At 50.6% G+C, this 21,551-nt stretch overlaps 1 protein-coding gene across 1 annotated transcript; it reads left to right on the top strand.

Annotated features, from left to right (window-relative positions):
- The first annotated feature begins 1,386 nt into the window (after window positions 1-1,386).
- TMEM33 (transmembrane protein 33) lies at window positions 1,387-12,130 on the top strand. Its single transcript, XM_038769313.1, has 7 exons — window positions 1,387-1,581; window positions 6,291-6,385; window positions 6,804-6,991; window positions 8,584-8,651; window positions 9,799-9,932; window positions 10,508-10,591; window positions 11,814-12,130. Exons 1-7 carry the CDS (start codon window positions 1,534-1,536, stop codon window positions 11,941-11,943), a joined length of 747 nt encoding a protein of 248 aa, XP_038625241.1. The 5' UTR covers window positions 1,387-1,533; the 3' UTR covers window positions 11,944-12,130.
- The last annotated feature ends 9,421 nt before the right edge of the window (window positions 12,131-21,551 follow it).

Here is a 21,551-nt window from a genome sequence, read left to right as displayed (position 1 = left end):
TACAATTGATTGATGATTGATTGATTGAAGTCACTTCACTTCTCTGGCCCTCAGTTCCCTCATCTGTAAAATGGGGATGAGACTGTGACTGTGGGACAACCTGATCACCTTGTCACCTCCCCAGTGCTTAGAACGGTGCTTTGCACATAGTAAGCGCTTAGTAAATGCCATCCTCATTATTAAATACGATTGAATGGCCCTACTGAGAGCTCACCTCCTCCAGGAGGCCTTCCCGACTGAGCCCCTTCCTTCCTCTCCCCCTCGTCCCCCTCTCCATCCCCCCCATCTTACCTCCTTCCCTCCCCCACAGCACCTGTATATATGGATATATGTTTGTACATATTTATTACTCTATTTATTTGACTTGTACATATCTATTCTATTTATTTTATTTTGTTAGTATGTTTGGTTTTGCTCTCTGTCTCCCCCTTTTAGACTGTGAGTCCACTGCTGGGTAGGGACCGTCTCTATATGTTGCCAACTTGGACTTCCCAAGCGCTTAGTCCAGTGCTCTGCACACAGTAAGCGCTCAATAAATACGATTGATGATGATTCTATTTATTTTATTTTGTTAGTATGTTTGGTTTTGTTCTCCGTCTCCCCCTTTTAGACTTTGAACCCACTGTTGGGTAGGGACTGTCTCTATATGTTGCCAACTTGGACTTCCCAAGCGCTTAGCACAGTGCTCTGCACACAGTAAGCGCTCAATAAATACGATTGATGATGATTCTATTTATTTTATTTTGTTAGTATGTTTGGTTTTGTTCTCCGTCTCCCCCTTTTAGACTGTGAGCCCACTGTTGGGTAGGGACTGTCTCTCTATGTTGCCAACTTGGACTTCCCAAGCGCTTAGTCCAGTGCTCTGCACACAGTAAGCGCTCAATAAATACGATTGATGATGATTCTATTTATTTTATTTTGTTAGTATGTTTGGTTTTGTTCTCCGTCTCCCCCTTTTAGACTGTGAGCCCCCCGTTGGGTAGGGACCGTCTCTCTATGTTGCCAACTTGGACTTCCCAAGCGCTTAGTCCAGTGCTCTCCACATAGTAAGCGCTCAATAAATACGATTGATGATGATGATGATGATTCTATTTATTTTATTTTGTTAGTATGTTTGGTTTTGTTCTCCATCTCCCCCTTTTAGACTGTGAGCCCACTGTTGGGTAGGGACCGTCTCTCAAGGTTGCCAATTTGTACTTCCCAAGCGCTTAGTACAGTGCTCTGCCCACAGTGAGCGCTCAATAAATACGATTGATGATGATTGAATGGATGAATGGGCCCCTGAGGGGGTGGGAGGGGCGGGGCGAGGACTACATTTCCCAGCGGGCCGCGGGGCAGCGCGCCGACGCCGGAAGTGGCGGAAGCACTTCCGGTTTGCCCGCCTGAGGCTGCGGCGGGCGCCGGCCTCAGTCCGGTGTGGGCCCAGTGCCGTGAGGAGCTGCCCCCGGACCCTCCGGACCGGGGACCGGGGCCGCCCTGCCTCCGTTTCTCCCCGTCCGTCCCTCCCAGGGCCCGTGTCGTCCTCGAGGCGCCATGGCGGATCCCGCCCCGAACGGCCCTCAGGCGGCCGCCGGCGCGGTGGTGAGTAACAATGGCGGCGTCTGGTGAGCGCTCACGAGGTGCGGTGCACTGCTCCAAGCGCTGGGGGGCGATAGGGGACCCAGCACCGTCCCCCCGTTCTGATTGGCTCATGCGGCCCACGTGGACATTCATTCATTCATTCATTCAGTCGTATTTATTGAGCGCTTACTGTGTGCAGAGCACTGGACTAAGCGCTTGGGAAGTCCAAGTTGGCAACATATTTATTACTCTATTTTACTTGTACGTATCCTATTTATTTTATCATCATCATCAATCGTATTTATTGAGCGCTTACTATGTGCAGAGCACTGTACTAAGCGCTTGGGAAGTCCAAGTTGGCAACATAGAGAGACAGTCCCTACCCAACAGTGGGCTCAAAGTCTAAAAGGGGGCGACAGAGAACAAAACCAAACGTACTAACAAAATAAAATAAATAGGATAGATATGTATAAGTAAAATAAATAAATAAATAGAGTAATAAATATGTACAAACATATATACATGTATATAGGTGCTGTGGGGAAGGGAAGGAGGTAAGATGGGGGGATGGAGAGGGGGACGAGGGGGAGAGGAAGGAGGGGGCTCAGTGTGGGAAGGCCTCCTGGAGGAGGTGAGCTCTCAGCAGGGACTCGAAGGGAGGAAGAGAGCGAGCTTGGCGGATGGGCAGAGGGAGGGCATTCCAGGCCTGGGGGATGAATGATTCATTCATTCAGTCGTATTTATTGAGCGCTTACTGTGTGCAGAGCACTGGATTAAGCGCTTGGGAAGTCCAGGTTGGCAACATATTTATTACTCTATTTATTTTACTTGTACCTATCTATTCTATTTATTTTATTTGGTTAGCATGTTTGGTTTTGTTCTCTGCCTCCCCCTTTTAGACTGTGAGCCCGCTGTTGGGTAGGGACTGCCTCTAGATGTTGCCAATTTGTACTTCCCAAGCGCTTAGTACAGTGCTCTGCACATAGTGAGCGCTCAATAAATACGATTGGTGATGATGATGATCTATTCTATTTATTTTATTTGGTTAGCATGTTTGGTTTTGTTCTCTGCCTCCCCCTTTTAGACTGTGAGCCCACTGTTGGGTAGGGACTGTCTCTAGATGTTGCCAATTTGTACTTCCCAAGCGCTTAGTACAGTGCTCTGCATATAGTAAGTGCTCAATAAATACGATTGATGATGATGATCTATTCTATTTATTTTATTTGGTTAGCATGTTTGGTTTTGTTCTCTGCCTCCCCCTTTTAGACTGTGAGCCCGCTGTTGGGTAGGGACTGTCTCTATATGTTGCCAATTTGTACTTCCCAAGCGCTTAGTACAGTGCTCTGCACATAGTGAGCGCTCAATAAGTACGATTGATGATGATGATGATCTATTCTATTTATTTTATTTGGTTAGCATGTTTGGTTTTGTTCTCTGCCTCCCCCTTTTAGACTGTGAGCCCACTGTTGGGTAGGGACTGTCTCTAGATGTTGCCAACTTGGACTTACCAAGCGCTTAGTACAGTGCTCTGCACACAGTAAGTGCTCAATAAATACGATTGATGATGATCTATTCTATTTATTTTATTTGGTTAGCATGTTTGGTTTTGTTCTCTGCCTCCCCCTTTTAGACTGTGAGCCCGCTGTTGGGTAGGGACTGTCTCTAGATGTGTCCAATTTGTACTTCCCAAGCGCTTAGTACAGTGCTCTGCACATAGTGAGCGCTTAATAAATACGATTGATGATGATGATGATGATCTATTCTATTTATTTTATTTGGTTAGCATGTTTGGTTTTGTTCTCTGCCTCCCCCTTTTAGACTGTGAGCCCACTGTTGGGTAGGGACTGTCTCTAGATGTTGCCAACTTGGACTTCCCAAGCGCTTAGTCCAGTGCTCTGCACACAGTAAGCGCTCAATAAATACGATTGATGATGATGATGATGAACATATAGAGACGGTCCCTACCCAACAACGGGCTCACAGTCTAATCAAGCAATCAATCAATCGTATTTATTGAGCGCTTACTGTGTGCAGAGCAGTGGACGAAGCGCTTGGGAAGTACAAGTTGGCAACACATAGAGACAGTCCCTACCCAATCAATCAGTCGTATCTATTGAGCGCAACTGGAACGAATGGTCCCGTCACCCTCAGGCTGGGCGCTTACCATGTACTGGGCACTATTAGGCACTGCGGTGGTTACAAGCAAATCCACTTGGACGTAGTCCCTGTTCTATATGGGGTTCGCAGTCTCAATCCTCATTTTACAGATGAGGTAACTGAGGCACAGAGAAGTGAAGCGACTTGCCCAAGGTCACACGGCAGAGAAATAGCAGAACTGGGATTAAAACCCATGATCTTCTGACTCCCAGGGCCGTGCCCAATCCACTATGCCATGCAGCTGTCTTCACTCCCCCAACCTCATCCCCATTCCCCCCACCGCATCTTCACTGCTCCCCATCTTGGCCTCACTCCCCCCATCCCATCCTCTCCATCCCGACTCCTGCCCTCTCCACTCCTGCTCCCTCCTCCGGTGACCTCCGTGGCTCTGACATGAACTTGATTTGCAGTGGAAATTGTGGGGCGGGGGAGAGTGAAGTTCACCACACCTCACTCACTATCAAAGTTCAGAGTGAAGGGCAAAGAGAAAATGTATCCTCCTCTAATCCCTGCCCTTTCTCCTGTCACCCTTCATTCTTTCCCACTTTCCTTTTCCTTCACCCCCTTGCCCCTTCGGTCTGTAGGATAAAGGACTGTACCTCATGGTGTTTTGCTTCTGAACCCCGAGAAGCGTATTTTCAATTAGTAGTTCACACGGAGGAGGCGACCCTTTCAAACGCTTTCCCAGATGCAGGTCCCAGGAAACTCCCCAGACACGGGCGCGGCGGAATGGGAAGACCTGGAGTTCAGCACCGCTTTTAGCCATCCAAAGGTCACCCATTTCAGCACGGCTGTAGACCCCAGGAAGCACTTTCATGCCCAGAGCAGGGCCTGAATCGCTGGGAAACTGGACTCACCAGAAAAACAGTGTCCAGCTTTTTTTTTTTCTTTGTGGCAGCTCTTGACCTTTCCATTAATTCATTTATCTTAGAGTTTGGAGGAAGCCGGGGGAAATGGGTACAAGTCAGGCTTTGGGGTTGGGAGGATTAAGATCCTAAAGAGAGATTTCCTAGAGGGAGATTATCTGAGGAGGGGACAGAGATGGGCAGGTGGATGTGGGAGTGGGGAATTTTACAAGGGGTGGAGTGTTAGACTGGGTGTACGGAAGAGGGTGGGGGGCCAGGAGGGAGTGAAGGCAGAGCTGGTTAGGGTGGCCCAGGGGAAGTCAGTCGTATTTATTGAGCACTTACTGTGTGCAGAGCACTGTACTAAGCGCTTGGGAGAATACAGTATAACAGAAATGTTCCCTGCCCACAACCAGCTTACAGTCTGGAGGGGGAGTCAGACATTAATATAAACAAATTACAGATATGTATATAAGTGTTTTTAGGCTGGGCGGGGCGATGAATAAAGGGAGCAAGTTAGGGCAACAGAAGGGAGTGGGGGAAGAGGAAAGGAGGGCTTAGGTAAGGCCTCTTGGAGGAGGTGTGCCTTCTATAAGGCCTTGAAATGGGGTGAGAGTAGTTGTCTGTTGGATGGATGGGTGAATGAATGAAGTTCCGGATGGATGGATGAATGAATGAAGTTCCAGGCCAGAGCTGGGGCGGGAAGGTGAGAGGTCGTCGGCAAGATAGACGAGATTGAGGTACAGTGAGAGACTTGGCATTAGAGTGAAATGTGTGGGCAAGGTTGTAGTAGGAGAGTAGCCAGGTGAGGTAGGAGGGGACACGGGTGAAGGCTAGGGTGAGACTTGTGGCCTTCACTCAGAGGGAGATGTGGGGTGCCAGTGCAGGGTGGACAGAGCCAAACCAAGTGGGAGAAGCACTACTGTGATGCGAAAGGTTAATAAACCACTGTCTTCCTTCACCTGATGGACAGTTCCCTTGCCCCCCAGAGCTAATTTTTCCCTTCTATGATCTTTGCCTTATCACCTCCGATTTGAAATGCCCCATGATTGTGCAGTTCACCCGGAGGCAGCAGCAACTCCCTGCCTTTTTTTTTCTGTCAAAAAATGAAGGTGCTGGTTGGGGCTTTTCCCTTTCATTTTTAAGTTGCTTTATATCGAATCAGTAGTGAGGGGTTCCCATTATATAGGGGGTGGGGCTGTACTCTTGCTCTCTTGACATCCACACTTACTGGTTTTTTATGCATTGGGACTGTAAAGCTTCCGGCCGCTGCTGGGGAGCCGGGCACCGTGGCAAATAATTCACAGAGCCTTGGCCAAACATGAGTCTCTATACTCACATTAGACTCTTGTTAACTTGCTCGATAGTTTGCAGCAAAGCCCTTACCTTAGGGCAGACCCAGAGCCATCACCAATCACACCCCTCCCCTCATCTCCTTCCCCTAATCTTAGGTTGGGATCCCCTGGAGGCCCGGGGACAGTGTCTGATTTTCGTCTGTGTATTTTTTCCTGACATTTAGTACGGTGGTTTGTGCACAAGTGCTTAGTAACTGCTCTTTCTACAAGGGCTTGAAGTTTGTGGTGTAAATAAATGGAAATGTTTTAACATCCTTAAACCAGATTTTGAGCAGAATGAGTATCATGTGAATCTGTGAAAATGTGAATTTCCAAGCTGGTTTAGTAAGAGATAACTCTCTTTCCTCCCCCCCCCCCCCCCTTTTAAACACAGCAATTTATGATGACCAATAAGTTGGACACCGCAATGTGGATTTCTCGCCTGTTCACAGTTTATTGTTCTGCTTTATTTGTGCTTCCTCTTCTTGGGTATGTTGTGTGCTCCCGGGAATAGCGTCACACTGGGGTGTTTTGTCATCTTCCCTTGTGGGGGAGGGAGGCAGCAGGTGTGGGGGCTTTAGTAAGTTCGGGCTATTTAGCCTTGCTGCTGCCCTGATTTTGACCCCTAATACGATCGCTTTGCATTATAAAACTCAGTCTCTGCAAGGCACCGTTTGAAATCCTCTTAATAATTCCCATCCGATGGATGGGAGCAGGGCAATCTCTTCTGGCGACAGGAAGTCACAGCGTCAGGTGCTGTGCAATCGTGATGCAACCCCCGAGGGGGCAGGGCCTTGGTGTGTGTGTGTGTGTATGTGTGTGTGCCTGCTGTGGGTAGCTGGGGGAGGAGGGAGGGAGGATGATGGTGCATGGCTTGGCTAAGCTCTATCCTATGGTGATTTAACAGGTTGCACGAAGCGGCCAGCTTCTACCAGCGCGCCTTGTTGGCCAACGCTCTGACCAGTGCCCTCCGCCTGCACCAGAGGCTGCCGCACTTCCAACTGAGCAGGGCTTTCTTGGCCCAGGCTCTGTTAGAGGACAGCTGCCACTACCTTTTGTACTCGCTCATCTTTGTCAACTCCTACCCTGTCACAAGTATCCTTGTTCACGGGCCTCATGTCGGCAAGACCTCAGAGGGAGTTTGTGGGGGGAGGCTGTCCGGGCCCCCGATGTAAGCCCCTGGAGAGTTCTAGGGCGTCCCCGGCCTCATGTCGGCAAGACCTCGGAGGGAGTTTGTGGGGGGTGGCTGTCCGGGCCCCCGATGTAAGCCCCTGGAGAGTTCTAGGACGTCCCCGGCCAGCACGGGGAAGCTGTGAACCATCTCGGGGCGAGAGCTCTGACGAGACCCGCCTGGTGACGAGGCCTTCAGTGCTCACATGGTTTTTGATTTGGGTCCGGGGGTCCTGCCTGCTTGGGATCTGCATCTTCTCCTTCTCCCCCCACGTCTCCTCCCTCCTCTTCTGGGGACAGTGGCGGGGGGCTAATGGGAGGAACACTTCAACCAGACCCTCTACCTGAAATTTTCCCGTTTCAGTTAATGGCGGTGCGGATTCAGCGCTTACTCTGGGTTAAATACTGAGGGAAGATGCAAGTTGGTCAGATCAGACAGATCCCGCTTCTCCCTGGGGCCCACAGTTTCAGAGAGAGGACAGGGAGCTTCTTCCCCATTTTATAGAGGAGTAAAAAGAGGCCCAGAGAGGTCAAGTGACTTGTCCTGGTCACCCAGCAGGACAGAGCTGGACCTTGAACCCAGGGTTCCCGATTCCCTGTCCATTGCTCTTTCCACTAGGCGACTCGCCTCCCTTGTTCAACTACTTGCCTTCCTATTCTGAGAGGGTGGTTGTGGTGGGAGCCGTGGGAGTGAGAGAGGGGAGGAAAAGGAAACAGGTAAAATTCCCTTTTAGGGGCTCGTGCGTGCCCCAGCCCTGTTGGGCTGCCTTTTTCAAGGGTCACCTGGTCTGCCTGGGTAGGGCTAGCTGGGTGTAAGCCGGGCCACCCCAAACCACTTCCCAGTCACCAGCTTCTGCGTCTTGCACCAGGAGTCCCACTTGCTGACAATCATGACTGAATCTCTTCCCCCTGGCCTCACTTTGAGGAGAGGCTCGCTGGCCATGATGCGTCAGAGGCCCATGCAAGCTACAATGCTTAGAAACCCGCTTGGAGTGCAAAGCTGGCACCCCGATCAGCGGGAGAGAAGACGTGAGTTCTCGAGTTACTCTTTCTACTTCAGGGCCTGAAGAGGCCCCGTCTCTCTCTCTCTCTCTCTCTCTCTCTCTCTCTCTCTCTCTCTCTCTCTCTCTCTCTCTCTCTCTCATTCTTTCAGGTAGTTGTACTAATTACGTGCTTACTGTGTGCAGAGCACTTGGAAGAGTACGATACAACAATAAACACATTCCTTGCCCACAACGAGCACAATCCAGAGATTTGAGCTTTGACCTCCAGGCTGGTGCTCCCACTGGGCTTTGCTACCCCCATGACTCTCCGGGCCCCAGGGGGAAGGGGTGGCTTGAATAACCGCAGAATACCCCAAACTGTGGCCAAAGTGGTTTCTCAGAACAGGCCCTTAAGGGTTTCTAGGACCCCAGGGCCGGATGGGGATTGAAGTGGTGGTTTAGAAAGGTTGACAGAGCACCCGCGTCTGTCAGGGTCGGGTGTTGGCGATGCTGTTCCTTAGTTGCTTGTTTCAGTGAGTATCTTCCCAGTCCTGCTGTTCTCGCTGCTTCATGCTGCTACCTACACGAAGAAGGTCTTGGACGTGAGTACTGCCCCGCTCAAACTGGCCCTGCGGAATCCCCAGGTTTAACTGACATAAGCCACGTAGCCAGCTGAAGGGGTCCGGTTGCCCGAGGCAAGAGAGCCACGTTTCAGTGGGGCGGGCGCTCCCCTGCCTCTCCCCCACCCCCCACATCCCAGCCGTCTCCAGCTTTGGCGGCGATTCAGTAGCCCTGATGGTTGTGTGGATGCCTTGAGGTCTTCCTTGGCTTAGGTGCAGCTCGGGGTGGGTCAGCGGGTCCAGAGGGGTTGTGTGCCCCAGTGAGGTCCCTTTGAGGCCCAGGGCACCCTGGTTGACCCTGGGCTGTACCACTTCAGTCTTGGGTATCCATGTTGGCTGCAGGAGATGGGAGCAGGCCACCCGTCCCCTCACCCCTCCACCCCTGCCAACTTCCTGGAGCCACCTTTGTTCTAACTGCCTCATCAGAGGCCTTGGAAAGCAGGCTGCGAGCCAGCCCCATTTGCCCTCGTTACACTAGTTTTTGCCCCACAAGGGCAACGGAGAGGATCTAAAGGAGAATCCCAGCTGGAAGAGCCTTGGGGGAGGTCACTTTTCATCTGCCTTCCCACCTACCCACACCCCTGGTCATCCTTAAAGTGGTCACGCTAGAAAGTGGAAGTTTTCCAAGCCTATACCGCGTTGCTATTATTGCACCCAAACGATCAATCAGGAGTATTTATTGAGTGCCTAAGTGGTGCAGAGCACTGACTTGAGGACCTAGAATACCAGAGAGTTCATAGGCATAGATTCCTGCCCTCAAGAAGCTTAAAGGGTAGCAGGGGAGAGACAACCAAAATCATTTCCCGGAGGGAGGAAGCAAAGTGGACCTCTTGGTGAGGGAGCCATCAAGTAGTTGGATGGGTACAAAAGTAGTACAGGTGGGTTGTGAGTCCATATAGGTGCCAGGGTGGTACCAAGTGCTGCAGTGCTCAGGACAGTGGGTGCGTCAGATTAAAAACCTTTCCCCGGTTGGATATGTCCTACCCCTTAAGCTCCTGAGCATGGTCGTTTTCCCACACTCATGGTTCATGTCCCCTAGCTGGGTTCCCCACGGGTCGCTTCCACCCGAAACCAGGCAGAATCGGAGCACTAAAAAGACTTCTAACCCTATTCCTGCTTTCTCTTTAAGGCCAAAGGGTCAGATAGCTTGCCTCTTCTGAGATCCCTTTTGGAGAAGTTAAATGCTAACCAGCAGAACATTCTGAAATTCATTGCCTGCAATGAAATTTTCTTGATGCCGGCTACAGTTTTTATGCTTCTCAGGTAAAAATGACGATGAAAAGAATATCGGGGACCTGCCAGCATTTTGGGGGCTATTGCATTTGAAAAGTCTCCTTTGCTCTCTCAGCCATCTCTTAGAGTAAATATCATCGTCAACCTTCTCCCAGCCCTAAATCCTTTTCCTTATTCCCCCCAAATTCACCATGTCTCCACATCTCACTCCCCCATGATAAAGCTAGTTTGGTGGGGAGATCAAGGAGGATCGTTCTCTTTGCTTGGTTCTTTAGCTTGGGGGCCACTATGACCCCGCATATCTTTGTTCTGAACCCAGTATTTGTTTTTTGCTTTTCCTCCCTTTCTGTCCTTTGCATATCCGTGTCCTTCCCTTCAGTGTTGTGCCTTGGAAACCATAATTCCTAACGGGTTCGCTTTTTTCATCCTGCCCTCTCCCTAATGAGCAACTCGCCTAATGACCTGCTGCCTCCCGTTCAGACGGGGCCCCTCGCCTTCCACCGGCCCTGGCCAGCCTGCGGCCTCGGTCCATGGCCCGCTGAGCTTGCTCGGCAACCAGCGCTGAACACTGACTTGACTCACCTGTCTTCTCCATTCTGTTCCAGTGGTCAAGGAAGCCTCCTCCAGCCTTTTATATACTACAGGTTTCTCACTCTGCGTTACTCTTCCCGAAGAAATCCATATTGCCGGTAAGATGGAATCCATTTTCTTTCTTTAAAAAAAAAAAACACAAAAAAACTGCAGGGATGGAAACTGGATGGTTTTATCATTTCCCTCCTACCTTTCCTTTCCAAACTCCTCATGTGAGATGTTTGCACCCACTGCCTCCATTTTGTCTCCTCCGATTTTCTCCTTGGCATCGTCCCCCTCCACTCAGTCAATCAGTGGTATTTATTGAGTGCTTATTTTGTGCAGAGCACTGTACCAAGTGCCTAAGAGAGTACAGTACAACAGTGGTAGAATCGTTCCCTGTCAACCATGAGTTCACGGAGATTGTAGCCCAAATCCTGTCCTCCCCGAGACTTTCCCTTCATTGTAGACAACATCACCATCCTCCCGATCTCACAAGCCCATATCTTTGGCATTTTTCATTCATTCAGTCATATTTATTGAGCGCTTACTGTGTGCAGAGCACTGTACTAAGAGCTTGGGAAGTGCAAGTCAGCAATATATAGGGAGGGTCCCTACCCAGCAACGGGCTCACAGTCTAAAAGGGGGAGACAGACAACAAAACATGTAGACAGGTGTTAAAGTCATTATCCTCAATGGGCAGTCATTCCCTGCCTCAACTACTGCATCAGCCTCTTTGCTGACCTCCCTGCCTCCTCTCTCCCTCCAATCCATGCTCCATACTTCACTCTGTTGCCTGGATCATTTTTCTGAAAAAAGTTTGTGTGTGTGTCTGTGTGTGCACACATGTACGTTTCTCATGCATGCGTGTGTGTGTGGAGTGTTTCTTCCCAGGAGCCCAAAACAGTTTAATTAGTAGAGCCTGCCTTGGAGTGTGATAGGGCAGGAGTTAGTGTTCCCATACCACAGATGGGGAAACCGAGGGGCTGAGAGCAACCCGTGGCTCTGGTCTGTTGTTCAGTCAGTCATATTTATTTCATGCTTACTGTGTGCAGAGCACTGTTCTTAGTGCTTGGGAGAGTTCAAAATAACAAACAACAGTGATCCGCGGGGGCACTGACAGATTTTCGGACCCCCGGTGGAGCAGGCCACGCTGGGAGGAGCCTGAGCTCTCCCCAGGCGCTTGGACTTGCCCCTTCCACCAGCCAGTCTTGATCTCTGTCACTTCCCTGCTGCACTGAGCCGGACTGTGGCGGCCCCAGAGCGGTGTCAGCGTTTCTCACCATGCCTCGCCGGGGAAGCTTCCGTGCCTCTGAGAGGTTGAGCCATCTTGTCTTTCAGGACTCTGTTTAACGAGCTGAGGATCGTGGTGGAGCACCTCATCATGAAGCCCTCGTGTCCCCTGGTGCTGAGAAGACTTTGTCTGCACAGCATCGCCTTCATCAGCAGACTGGCGCCCACGGTAGCGTAGGGCCGGGCGCGGGCAGCCCGGCGGGCACGGTCCCGGCGGCCGACTCTCCTGCTCCGGGCTGCCGCTTCCCTTCCCGTCCCTCCCCACCCCGGGGGTCACGCTGGTCTCAGAACAGGTTGTGTAAACGGAGCCCTCCCCCACCCTGCTCCCTGTTTCTCTGTGAAAAAAGACTCCGTTTTGTCACGTCCGTGTCGAGCCTCTTTAAGTGTCCGAGATAACGTCCCCGCGCCGTTTGGCCGAGGGCGCCGGTCGGGTGCAATCCGGAGAGCCGAGTGGTCTCAAAACGGCACCAGAAGCTGCCTCGATTGTTCCACCTCAGGAGCCAGCGTGGGAGGGGGCGGCTCGCTTTGCCTGGACCTCCCTGGTGGCCCCCAGTCGGCACCCAGCCGCTGCTCCACGGTGGGAAGGGAGTGTTCGTGGGTAATAATAATAATGGTAATTATAATGATGATGGTATTTGTTAAGCACTTACTGTGTGTGTCAAACACTGTTCTAAGTGCTGGGGTAGATGCAAAACAGGTTGGACAAAGTCCATCCCACAGGAGGCTCACAGTCTTAGTCCCCATTTTACCTATGAGGTAACTAGGCCCAGAGAAGTCAAGTGACTTGCCCAAGGTCATCCCGAGCCCATGCTCTGTCCGCTAGGCCACAGTGCACCTCATTTTTTCCCTTCCCATTCAGCCATTTCTGCCAGAAGTCTCAGCCCTCCCAAATCGCCTTCACCCCAAACTCTGCTCCTGCCACCAGGTGCCCCAGTGTCCACTTAGGGTTTGCAGCCAGTGTGCCTGTCAGACTTGGTTTCCCTGGCTGAGGGTCTTCCTGGGGCTCAGCTTCCAGAAGAGGGGTCCCAGGAGGACAGCGTGGTGGGTGGTGGGGTCGAAAGGCTGTAGTCATCCTCCCAATGACCCCTTCCGGAGCTCGTTCTCAGAGATGTGAGGGTCAGAGCCCCCGTGCTGCCCAGCCTCCTTCCCACCCCTGAGTTGGCGTCCCAGAGGGTTAGCAAAGTCATTGTCGCCAATCCTCTCACTCCCTTGGGCTTGAACTTACCAGGTGGTCAGTCCAGCAATTGATTAATGATATTTATTGAGTGTCTGCTGCGCGCAGGGCACTGTGCTAAGCTCTTGGGAGAGAACAAAACAGTAGAGTTGATAGGCATTTCCCCTGCCCACAAGGAGATTACAGACTAGGAGGGGAAGCAGATCTTAAAATACATTACAGATGGATTGGGACATAATACTGTGTGGGGCTGGGGGCGGGGTGAATATCTGGGGTCTATTTTCGAGCCCATAATTCTGATTACTCTTGAAGGCCAGTAGCTGAAGTCTGAGCTGGCCCCCCCGGGCCTCCGGAGGCAGCAGGGAAGTTCGTCTCCTGGAAGGGATGGCAGGTGCACCCGCAAAGCGGGAAGTGGGAGGGACCCGAGCCCGATAGTAGTTAAAGGCCATGGGTAGGTCCTGCCCGCGGGGCAGTCGGGAAAGCCTGAGCTGTCCTGCACCCCCCGACACGCTCAATGGCAATCGGTTTTGCTCCCCAAGACCCTTGGAATGCTTTCCTCTAAGGCCCTCTGATCTCTACTCCTGTTGCATGATGTGAAGATATTCAATTAAAACCCGGCTGAGCAGCAGCGGCACAAAGAGGCATCATGGCTGTTTATGACAAGTTTCCATAGGTGGGTGTGCGTGACCCTCGGGTCATCAGTTCTCTATGCCAAGAGAGCACGGGATGAGTGGGGGGAAAGAGGAGGGGAAAGATGTGCTCCTGTTGGGTTAAAGGAGTCCTCCCCAGGGCTCTGGGGCTACGTGCTGGCACTTTCAGGAATTGACTGTCCACAAGTTCCCCACTGGAGATCTAGAAGGAAATTTTCACAGCAGGGAAATGAGGTCAGCTGCTGTCTTCTGGATTTCAAACTCCAGCCTCGAGCAGGATTGAGAAGTCGTGGATGCCAAGTGGGAGCGAACGGAAGCTCCCATTTCTCACTCAGGGTCGGGGCTGTCAAGCCAGCCGTCGCTTGCACTCTGCCTTTGGCCTTCTGAGGACAGAGTCAAGCCCCTCCTAGTTAGGTAAGCCCAATGTCTGGAGCAGATGGGCTTAGTCACTCTGGGGCGCTGGGGACCACATCCCAGCCTGCATGCTGCTCTCACCCCCAGGCGGTTTGGTCTCGGCCGTGAGGTCCAGTCATTGCCACTGTCCAGCAAGGAAACCCGGGGTGTGGTCGGGGGGAAGGGAGGGACGGGAGAGGACGAGTCTTGGTTCCCACAGTTACCCTCGAGCAAGTAGATTGAAGCCAGCTTTCAGCTTGGCACCATGCTTGAGATTCCAAATTTGGTCCTTTAATAGGAATAATGGTACTAAGCGCTTATTGTGTGCAGAGCACTCTATTGGGTAAGGAGCACACGGGTGGGAATTAGGCAGGGCCCTGGACCTCCAAAGGCTCACAGACTCGGTCTTTGGCTCCGAACGGATCTCTCTTCTGGTTGCCGATCGTTATCAGTTTGGAGCCTAGCTCAGTAGACCTCCTGAAATCCGGCTAGTGAATGTGCAAGGTCGTCAGGTTGATCGCAGTCCCCATCCCAAGTAGGGTTCACAGTAATAATCCCCATTTTACAGCTGAGGCAACTGAGGCACAGAGTAGTTCAGTGACTTGCCCGAGGTCCCACAGCAAAGTGGTGGAGTCAGGTTTAGAACCCAGGTCCCCTGGCTCCTAGGTCCTGGCTCTTTCGATTGTCATGCTTATTCTCTCAATTAGAGGCCATATCCCTCCTGTTTCCACATTTTGGCGTGGGCCAGGCAGAGTGGGTGGTTAGAGCGTCGGCCTGGTTCCTTGTGGAGGTTGGGGGCGGGGTTCCCAGCATGTGGTCCAATTGGTGACTCCTCGTGCTGTGCTGGGGGTGGAACAGGGGCAGCCCGGACTCCAGGGTCCTGCCCAGGCTTCTCCGCAGAGCGGCCGCAGTGGTCACGAGAGGCCCCATCAGGGGTACCAGCCCCGTTCGGACCGAGACCTACCCTGCTCTGCCCTGGAGAGAGACCAGGATGGATCAGTCAATTCTCAGCTAGTGGGTGGCGGGGATGGGGATGGGTTTCAGGGACACATGTCCTGCCCAGGACAATGGCTTGGGCTGTCCCTCAGATCGAGGGTGAGTTCATCGGGTCACGTCTGTCCCCCTAAATCTCCGATCGCTTCTCTGCCTTTCTCCAGTCTCCGATGGGCCCCGCGAGCCATGATGGTCTACATTGGGTGCACGGTGTCCTGGATGCTGAGAGAATCCGTCACACTAGATGCCAGGTCCTTGTGAGCCCCGTATGGCAGCATCACACATGACACACATCGCAGGGCTTGGGGGGCTTGGGGTTCAGGGAGCGTCTGGCCCCGCGGAAAGCTCAGGGATCAAGCTTTACAGGGGAAGTCACTGATTTGGCTAGTAGAGGGAACTTTTGAGTTGTTGGGTGGGCATGTTCACGTGTAGATGGATCTGCGTGTGTGCGTGTATGGGGCGGTGGATGATACATTATGACTCAAGATGGGAGTCTCAAACACTCTTCTCCTCCCCACCCCATTATCTCTTCCCCCCCCCCCCCCACACCCTCTAGTCCCACCCCTCTCCCAGCTACTGGCTCCCTTTCCCTGCGGTCACCTCTTGAGGGGTTTCTGAACAACACTTTCGCCTCTCCTGCTGCTTAGGTCTATGTGACCTCCTCACCCCCGTTCTCAGTATTTTGCTAGTAATTCAGTTCAAACCCATATTCCCGATCAATAAACACTGTCGATTAGCTGATTGATAATTCTGCTGGCAATTCAGTTCCAACCAGTGTGCTTTGTACCCTGTAATGTTGGGATCAAAATTCTTCCTGCCAGGAATTTTGTAGACCCGGAAAGCAGGGGACCAAAGGGGCTTCTGCCTCTGGAACGGTGACCAGGTGGGGTATCGGCCCAGACGGAGAGGCCTTAGGGAGTTCCATGGCAGCAGTGCAGCCGGGTGGGAAGGGCACGGGCCTAAGAGTCCTGATCCTGGCTCTGCCATTTGCCTGCTGTGCAATCTTGGGCAAATCATTTAACTTCTTTGTGCCTCAGTTTCCTCTCCTATAGACCATGAGCCCTCTGTGAGACTGAGGACTGTCCGACCTGATGGTTTTGTACCTACCCCCAACGCACACTCCAGTGCTTGGCAAATAGTAAGCTCTGAGGAAATACCACAGTTATTCTTGTATGGTGAAGTGTATGCTTACTTGGGAATGCCCTCCCACTCAGATGGCTCCCAGAGCCCGCAGGTCAGCACTTCTCTGAAAGTTGCCTCGGAGCCACTTCATAATTCCGAATACTGTGCAAGTCAGAAGCTCCGTTCCCCCTTAGGTCCCCGCCATCTAGGCTGAATCCATTTCCAAAATAAATTGAAAAATCCATCTCTCCCCAGGCATAGGGAACCGAAGCCTGTAGACGTTGACGCGGGGCTGGGGTGGGGGGTTGGGGGGAGATGGCGTTCCCCTGCATGTCTGAGGAAACGTGAAGGCCTTTGAAGAAAATTGAATCAGCATAATCGCCTGTGCCTGCTGACGCGGGTGAAAAAGTCCCCCCCCCCCCCCCCCCCCCCCCCCCCCACACTTTTCCTTATGCAGCCCCTTGCCGCTCCCCGCCGATTTCCAAATTGCATCACTGTCGTAAATTATCCATGCTGGTGCCTGGCAGGGGAGGCGCTGAGATCCATATTTTTGTGGGGGAGGGAGGGGGGTTCTGCTTAAATCAGCAAGAATGATGAATTTGATGGTGCGAAATTGGGCGCCGCCAGGGTTTTCCTCAGTGACTGAGCCGTAGAAAGTCCCCGCTCATAATTTATGGAGGCCTCCCATCCTCCTTCCGTCCCTCCTCGGCATGTCTAATATTTATTGCCAAACAAATTAAATTGCTCTTCTGTCTATGTTGTCACCTGAAAGAGTTTATTGATGTAAGGATGGAGCTGGGGGAGAATTTCTCTCTGGATTTTAAGCAGTTGGAAGAAGATTCCGGGGCAGAGGGACTTTCACTGCAGGAGCCCAGCTGTCCCTCGAACCCAATTTGACCGGAAGCCCGAATCCCACCTCAATCAATCAATCGTATTTATTGAGCGCTTACTGTGTGCAGAGCACTGTACTAAGGCCCATCACCGCATGGTCTGGCTTGAAGCCTGCTGACCCTCTGGGAGTGGCATAGTGATATATTTGTTGAGTGCCCGCTGGGTGCGGGGCACTGTACTAGACACCCGCAAAATTCAACCTAAAAATGTTACATGCTTCCTGCCTTTATGGTTTCATGTGAGGCAGCATGGTGATAAAAGAGGAAGTCTTATTCCAGTTTCCTCCCTTTCTCACCGTAGCTTTGTGGCTCTCTGAGCCCAGGGAGTGGCCACCCTAGGCATTAGTGTTGGCAGCCCGAGGTGAAGCCTGGGGCCCGGACTTAGCTGTTCTTCCTTATAATAATAATAATAATAACATTTATTAAGCACTAACGATATGCAAAAGCACTGTTCTAAGCACTGGGGAGGTTACAAGGTGATCAGATTGTCCCACGTGGGGATCGAGTCTTAATCCCCATTTTACAGATGCGGTAACTGAGGAACAAGTCACACAGCTGACGAGTGGCGGAGTTGGATTTGAACCCATGACGACCGACTCCAAATCCTGTACTTTTTCCACTGAGCCATGCTGCTTCTCTTCCACGTGTACTCCCCATCAATGGTTCCTCCCACGTGTAATAATAATAATAATGATGGCATTTGTTAAGCGCTTACTACGTGCAAAGCACTGTTCTAAGCGCTGGGGACGATACAAGATGATCAGGTTGTCCCACATGGGGCTCACAATCTTCATCCCCATTTTACAGATGAGGTAACTGAGGCACAGGAGAAGTGAAGTGACTTGCCCAAAGTCACACAGCTGACAATTGGCGGAGCTGGGATTTGAACCCATGACCTCTGACTCCAGAGCCCGGGCTCTTTTCCACTGAGCCACGCTGCTTCTGTACTCCCCATCAGTGGTTTCCATTTGTCTCCCCCATTACAGGTGAGCTCCTTAGGGGCAGACGGTGGTTGCCTGGCTACTGTTGTATTCTCCCAAACATAAACACTGTTTCTTCTACTACAGCAACTACTATGACTGAGCACCCAGGTGCTCAATAAACACATCTGCTTAATTGATGTCAAACAGCACTGAATGTGGTCAGGTAAAAAGGGGTGCAGTTAGACCTTGGGGTTGCAGTCAGTGCTGATTTTGGGGGCAACATAATGGTTGTCTCATCATTGCCTCCAGAAGTACCTATCCTGAATGAAAAAGTTATACAGGTCTTCCCCTTCATCATCACCAGAAGCAGCATTTACTGAGCCCAGGCACTTAATTTGTGCTTAGTGCTCCTCTAGGTTCCTACTGCGTGGAGAGCACTGTATTAAGCCTTTGAGAGTACAGTAGAGGTAGAATAATCATCACAACCACAATTGTGGCATCTAGGCGATTAGTATCTGGTAGGCGCTGGGAAGGATGCAAGATAATCAAGTTGGACATAGTCCCTGTCCCACACGGTGCTCACAGTCTCGGGGCAGGGGGAAGAATATCAAGTCCCCATTTTACAGATGAGGAAACGGAGGCACAGAGAGGGAAAGTGACTTGCCTAAGCTTACACAGCAGCCAAGTGGCAGTGCTGGGAAATCATCATCATCATCAATCGTATTTATTGAGCGCTTACTATGTGCAGAGCGCTGTACTAAGCGCTTGGGAAGTACAAATTGGCAACATATAGAGACAGTCCCTACCCAACAGTGGGCTCTCAGTCTAAAAGGGGGAGACAGAGAACAAAACCAAACATACTAACAAAATAAAATAAATAGAATAGATATGTACAAGTAGAATAAATAAATAGAGTAATAAATATGTACAAACATATATTCATATATACAGGTGCTGTGGGGAAGGGAAGGAGGTAAGATGGGGGGGAAATGAGAAGCAACATTGCCTAGTGGATAGAGCATAGGCTTGGGAGTCAAAGGAGCTGGGTTCTAATCCTGAAACCGCCGCTCGTCTGCTGTGGGCAATCCCCCTTCTAGACTGTGAGCCCACTGTTGGGTTGGGACTGCCAACTTGTACTTCCCAAGCGCTTAGTACAGTGCTCCGCACACAGTAAGCGCTCAGTAAATACGATTGAATGAATCTCTGTGCCTCAGATACCTCTTCTGTAATATGGAGATTTACGATTGTGAGCCCCATCTGGGACAGGGATTGTGCCCCACCTGATTTTCTTGTATCTACTCCAACTCTTAGTTTGGGGCCTGGTACGCAGTAAGTGCTTAACAAATACCATTAAATTAAAAAGTGGAAAAAATCAACGAGGGAAAGCTTGCTCGAGGGGATCTCGGATTGTCATCGGCGTGATTCTAAGAAGAGTTTGTGTGCTAATCCCCTGCACTTTTCTTTTTTAATGATTTCTCTTCCGTTATCCGGATTTCCAATGCAATGAGGAGGAGCAGGAGTTGGAGCCCTCTGGCAGCCAGCTCTAGAAATATCGCTCCAGAGCCTTTTGCAAATGCAACTCCAGCGACCAGACTGGTGCAGTGAGGTTCATTCAGTCATTCAATCGTATTTATTGAGCGCCTACTGTGTGCAGAGCACTGTACTAAGCGCTTGGGAAGTACAAGTCGGCAACATCCAGAGACGGGCCCTACCCAACAACGGGCTCACAGTCTAGAAGGGGGAGACAGACAACAAAACAAAACATGTAGACAGGGGTCGAAATCGTCAGAACAAATAGAATTAAAGCTATATGCGCATCATTAGACTGTGAGCCCACTGTTGGGTAGGGACTGTCTATGTTGCCAACTTGTCCTTCCCAAGCGCTTAGTACAGTGCTCTGCACACAGTAAGCGCTCAATAAATACGACTGATTGATTGATTAACAAAATCCGGCTCCCTTCCGCTGCTTGGAAGAAAGGCTGGGATAGAAAAAACAGTGAAGGGCAAGAGGTACTGCTGTCTCTCCCTCCCTCCGCACATCTGCCAAGCTAGCTCTCTTCCTCCCTTCAAGGCCCTACTGAGAGCTCACCTCCTCCAGGAGGCCTTCCCACACTCAGCCCCCTCCTTCCTCTTCCCGTCCCCCGTCCCCATCCCCCCCACCTTACCTCCTTCCCTTCCCCACAGCACCTGTATATATGTATATATGTTTGTACATATTTATTACTATTAAAAATAATAATGATGCTATTTGTTAAGCGCTTACTATGTGCCAAGCACTGTTCTAAGCACTGGGGTATATACAAGGTAATCAGGTTGTCCCACGTGGGGCTCACAGTCTTAATCCCCATTTTACAGATGAGGTAACTGAGGCCCAGAGAAGTGAAGTGACCTGCCCAAAGTCATACAGCCGACAAGTGGTGAAGCCGGGATTTGAACCCATGACCTCTGACTCCTAAGCCCGGGCTCTTTCCACTGAGCCATGCTGCTTCTCAATAACCTGATAACCTTGTATTCATTCATTCAATTGTATTTATTGAGCACTTACTGTGTGCAGAGCACTGTACTAAGCGCTTGGGAAGTACAAGTTGGCAACATACAGAGACAGTCCCTACCCAACAGTGGGCTCATCCGCCAAGCTAGCTCTCTTCCTCCCTTCAAGGCCCTACTGAGAGCTCACCTCCTCCAGGAGGCCTTCCCACACTGAGCCCCCTCTTTCCTCCTCCCCATCCCCCCTACCCTACCTCCATCCCCTCCCCACAGCACCTGTATATATGTTTGTACAGATTTATTACTCTATTTATTTTACTTGTACCTATTTACTATTCTATTTACTTTGTTAATGATGTACATCTAGCATTAATTCTATTTATTTGTTTTGGTGTCTGCCTCCCCCTTCTAGACTGTGAGCCCTCTGTTGGGTAGGGACCGTCTCTCTATGTTGCCAACTTATACTTCCCAAGCGCTTAGTACAGTGCTCTGCACACAGTAAGCGCTCAATAAATACGATTGAATGAATGAATGAACAGTGCTTGGCACATAGTAAGCGCTTAGCAAATACCATCATTATTAGTATGATTACTGTGAATGAATGAATATTACTCTATTTTATTTGTGCATATTTATTCTATTTTATTTTATTTTGTTAATATGTTTTGTTTTGTTGCCTGTCTCCCCCTTCTAGACTGTGAGCCCACTGTTGGGTAGGGACCGTCTCTCTATGTTACTTCCCAAGCGCTTAGTCCAGTGCTCTGCACACAGTAAGTGCTCAATAAATATGATTGAATGAATGAATGAACAGTGCTTGGCACATAGTAAGCGCTTAGCAAATACCATCATTATTAGTATGATTATGAATGAATGAATATTACTCTATTTTATTTGTGCACATTTATTCTATTTTATTTTATTTTGTTAATATGTTTTGTTTTGTTCTCTGTCTCCCCCTTCTAGACTGTGAGCCCACTGTTGGGTAGGGACCGTCTCTCTATGTTACTTCCCAAGGGCTTAGTCCAGTGCTCTGCACACAGTAAGCGCTCAATAAATACGATTGAATGAATGAATGAACAGTGCTTGGCACATAGTAAGCGCTTAGCAAATACCATCATTATTAGTGTGATTATGAATGAATGAATATTACTCTA

This window comes from Tachyglossus aculeatus, chromosome X5, assembly GCF_015852505.1.
Source record: "Tachyglossus aculeatus isolate mTacAcu1 chromosome X5, mTacAcu1.pri, whole genome shotgun sequence".
NCBI classification, from domain to species: Eukaryota; Metazoa; Chordata; class Mammalia; order Monotremata; family Tachyglossidae; genus Tachyglossus; species Tachyglossus aculeatus.
This window is presented reverse-complemented; position numbering and strand designations above follow the sequence as displayed.

Bases quoted from the DNA above. Each gene is read 5' to 3' on its own strand.
- TMEM33 (XM_038769313.1), top strand. From the start codon at position 1,534: ATGGCGGATCCCGCCCCGAACGGCCCTCAGGCGGCCGCCGGCGCGGTG. The intron at 1,582-6,290 runs GTGAGTAACAAT...TTTTAAACACAG, and splicing joins AGGCGGCCGCCGGCGCGGTG to CAATTTATGATGACCAATAA. The intron at 6,386-6,803 runs GTATGTTGTGTG...GTGATTTAACAG, and splicing joins TTTGTGCTTCCTCTTCTTGG to GTTGCACGAAGCGGCCAGCT.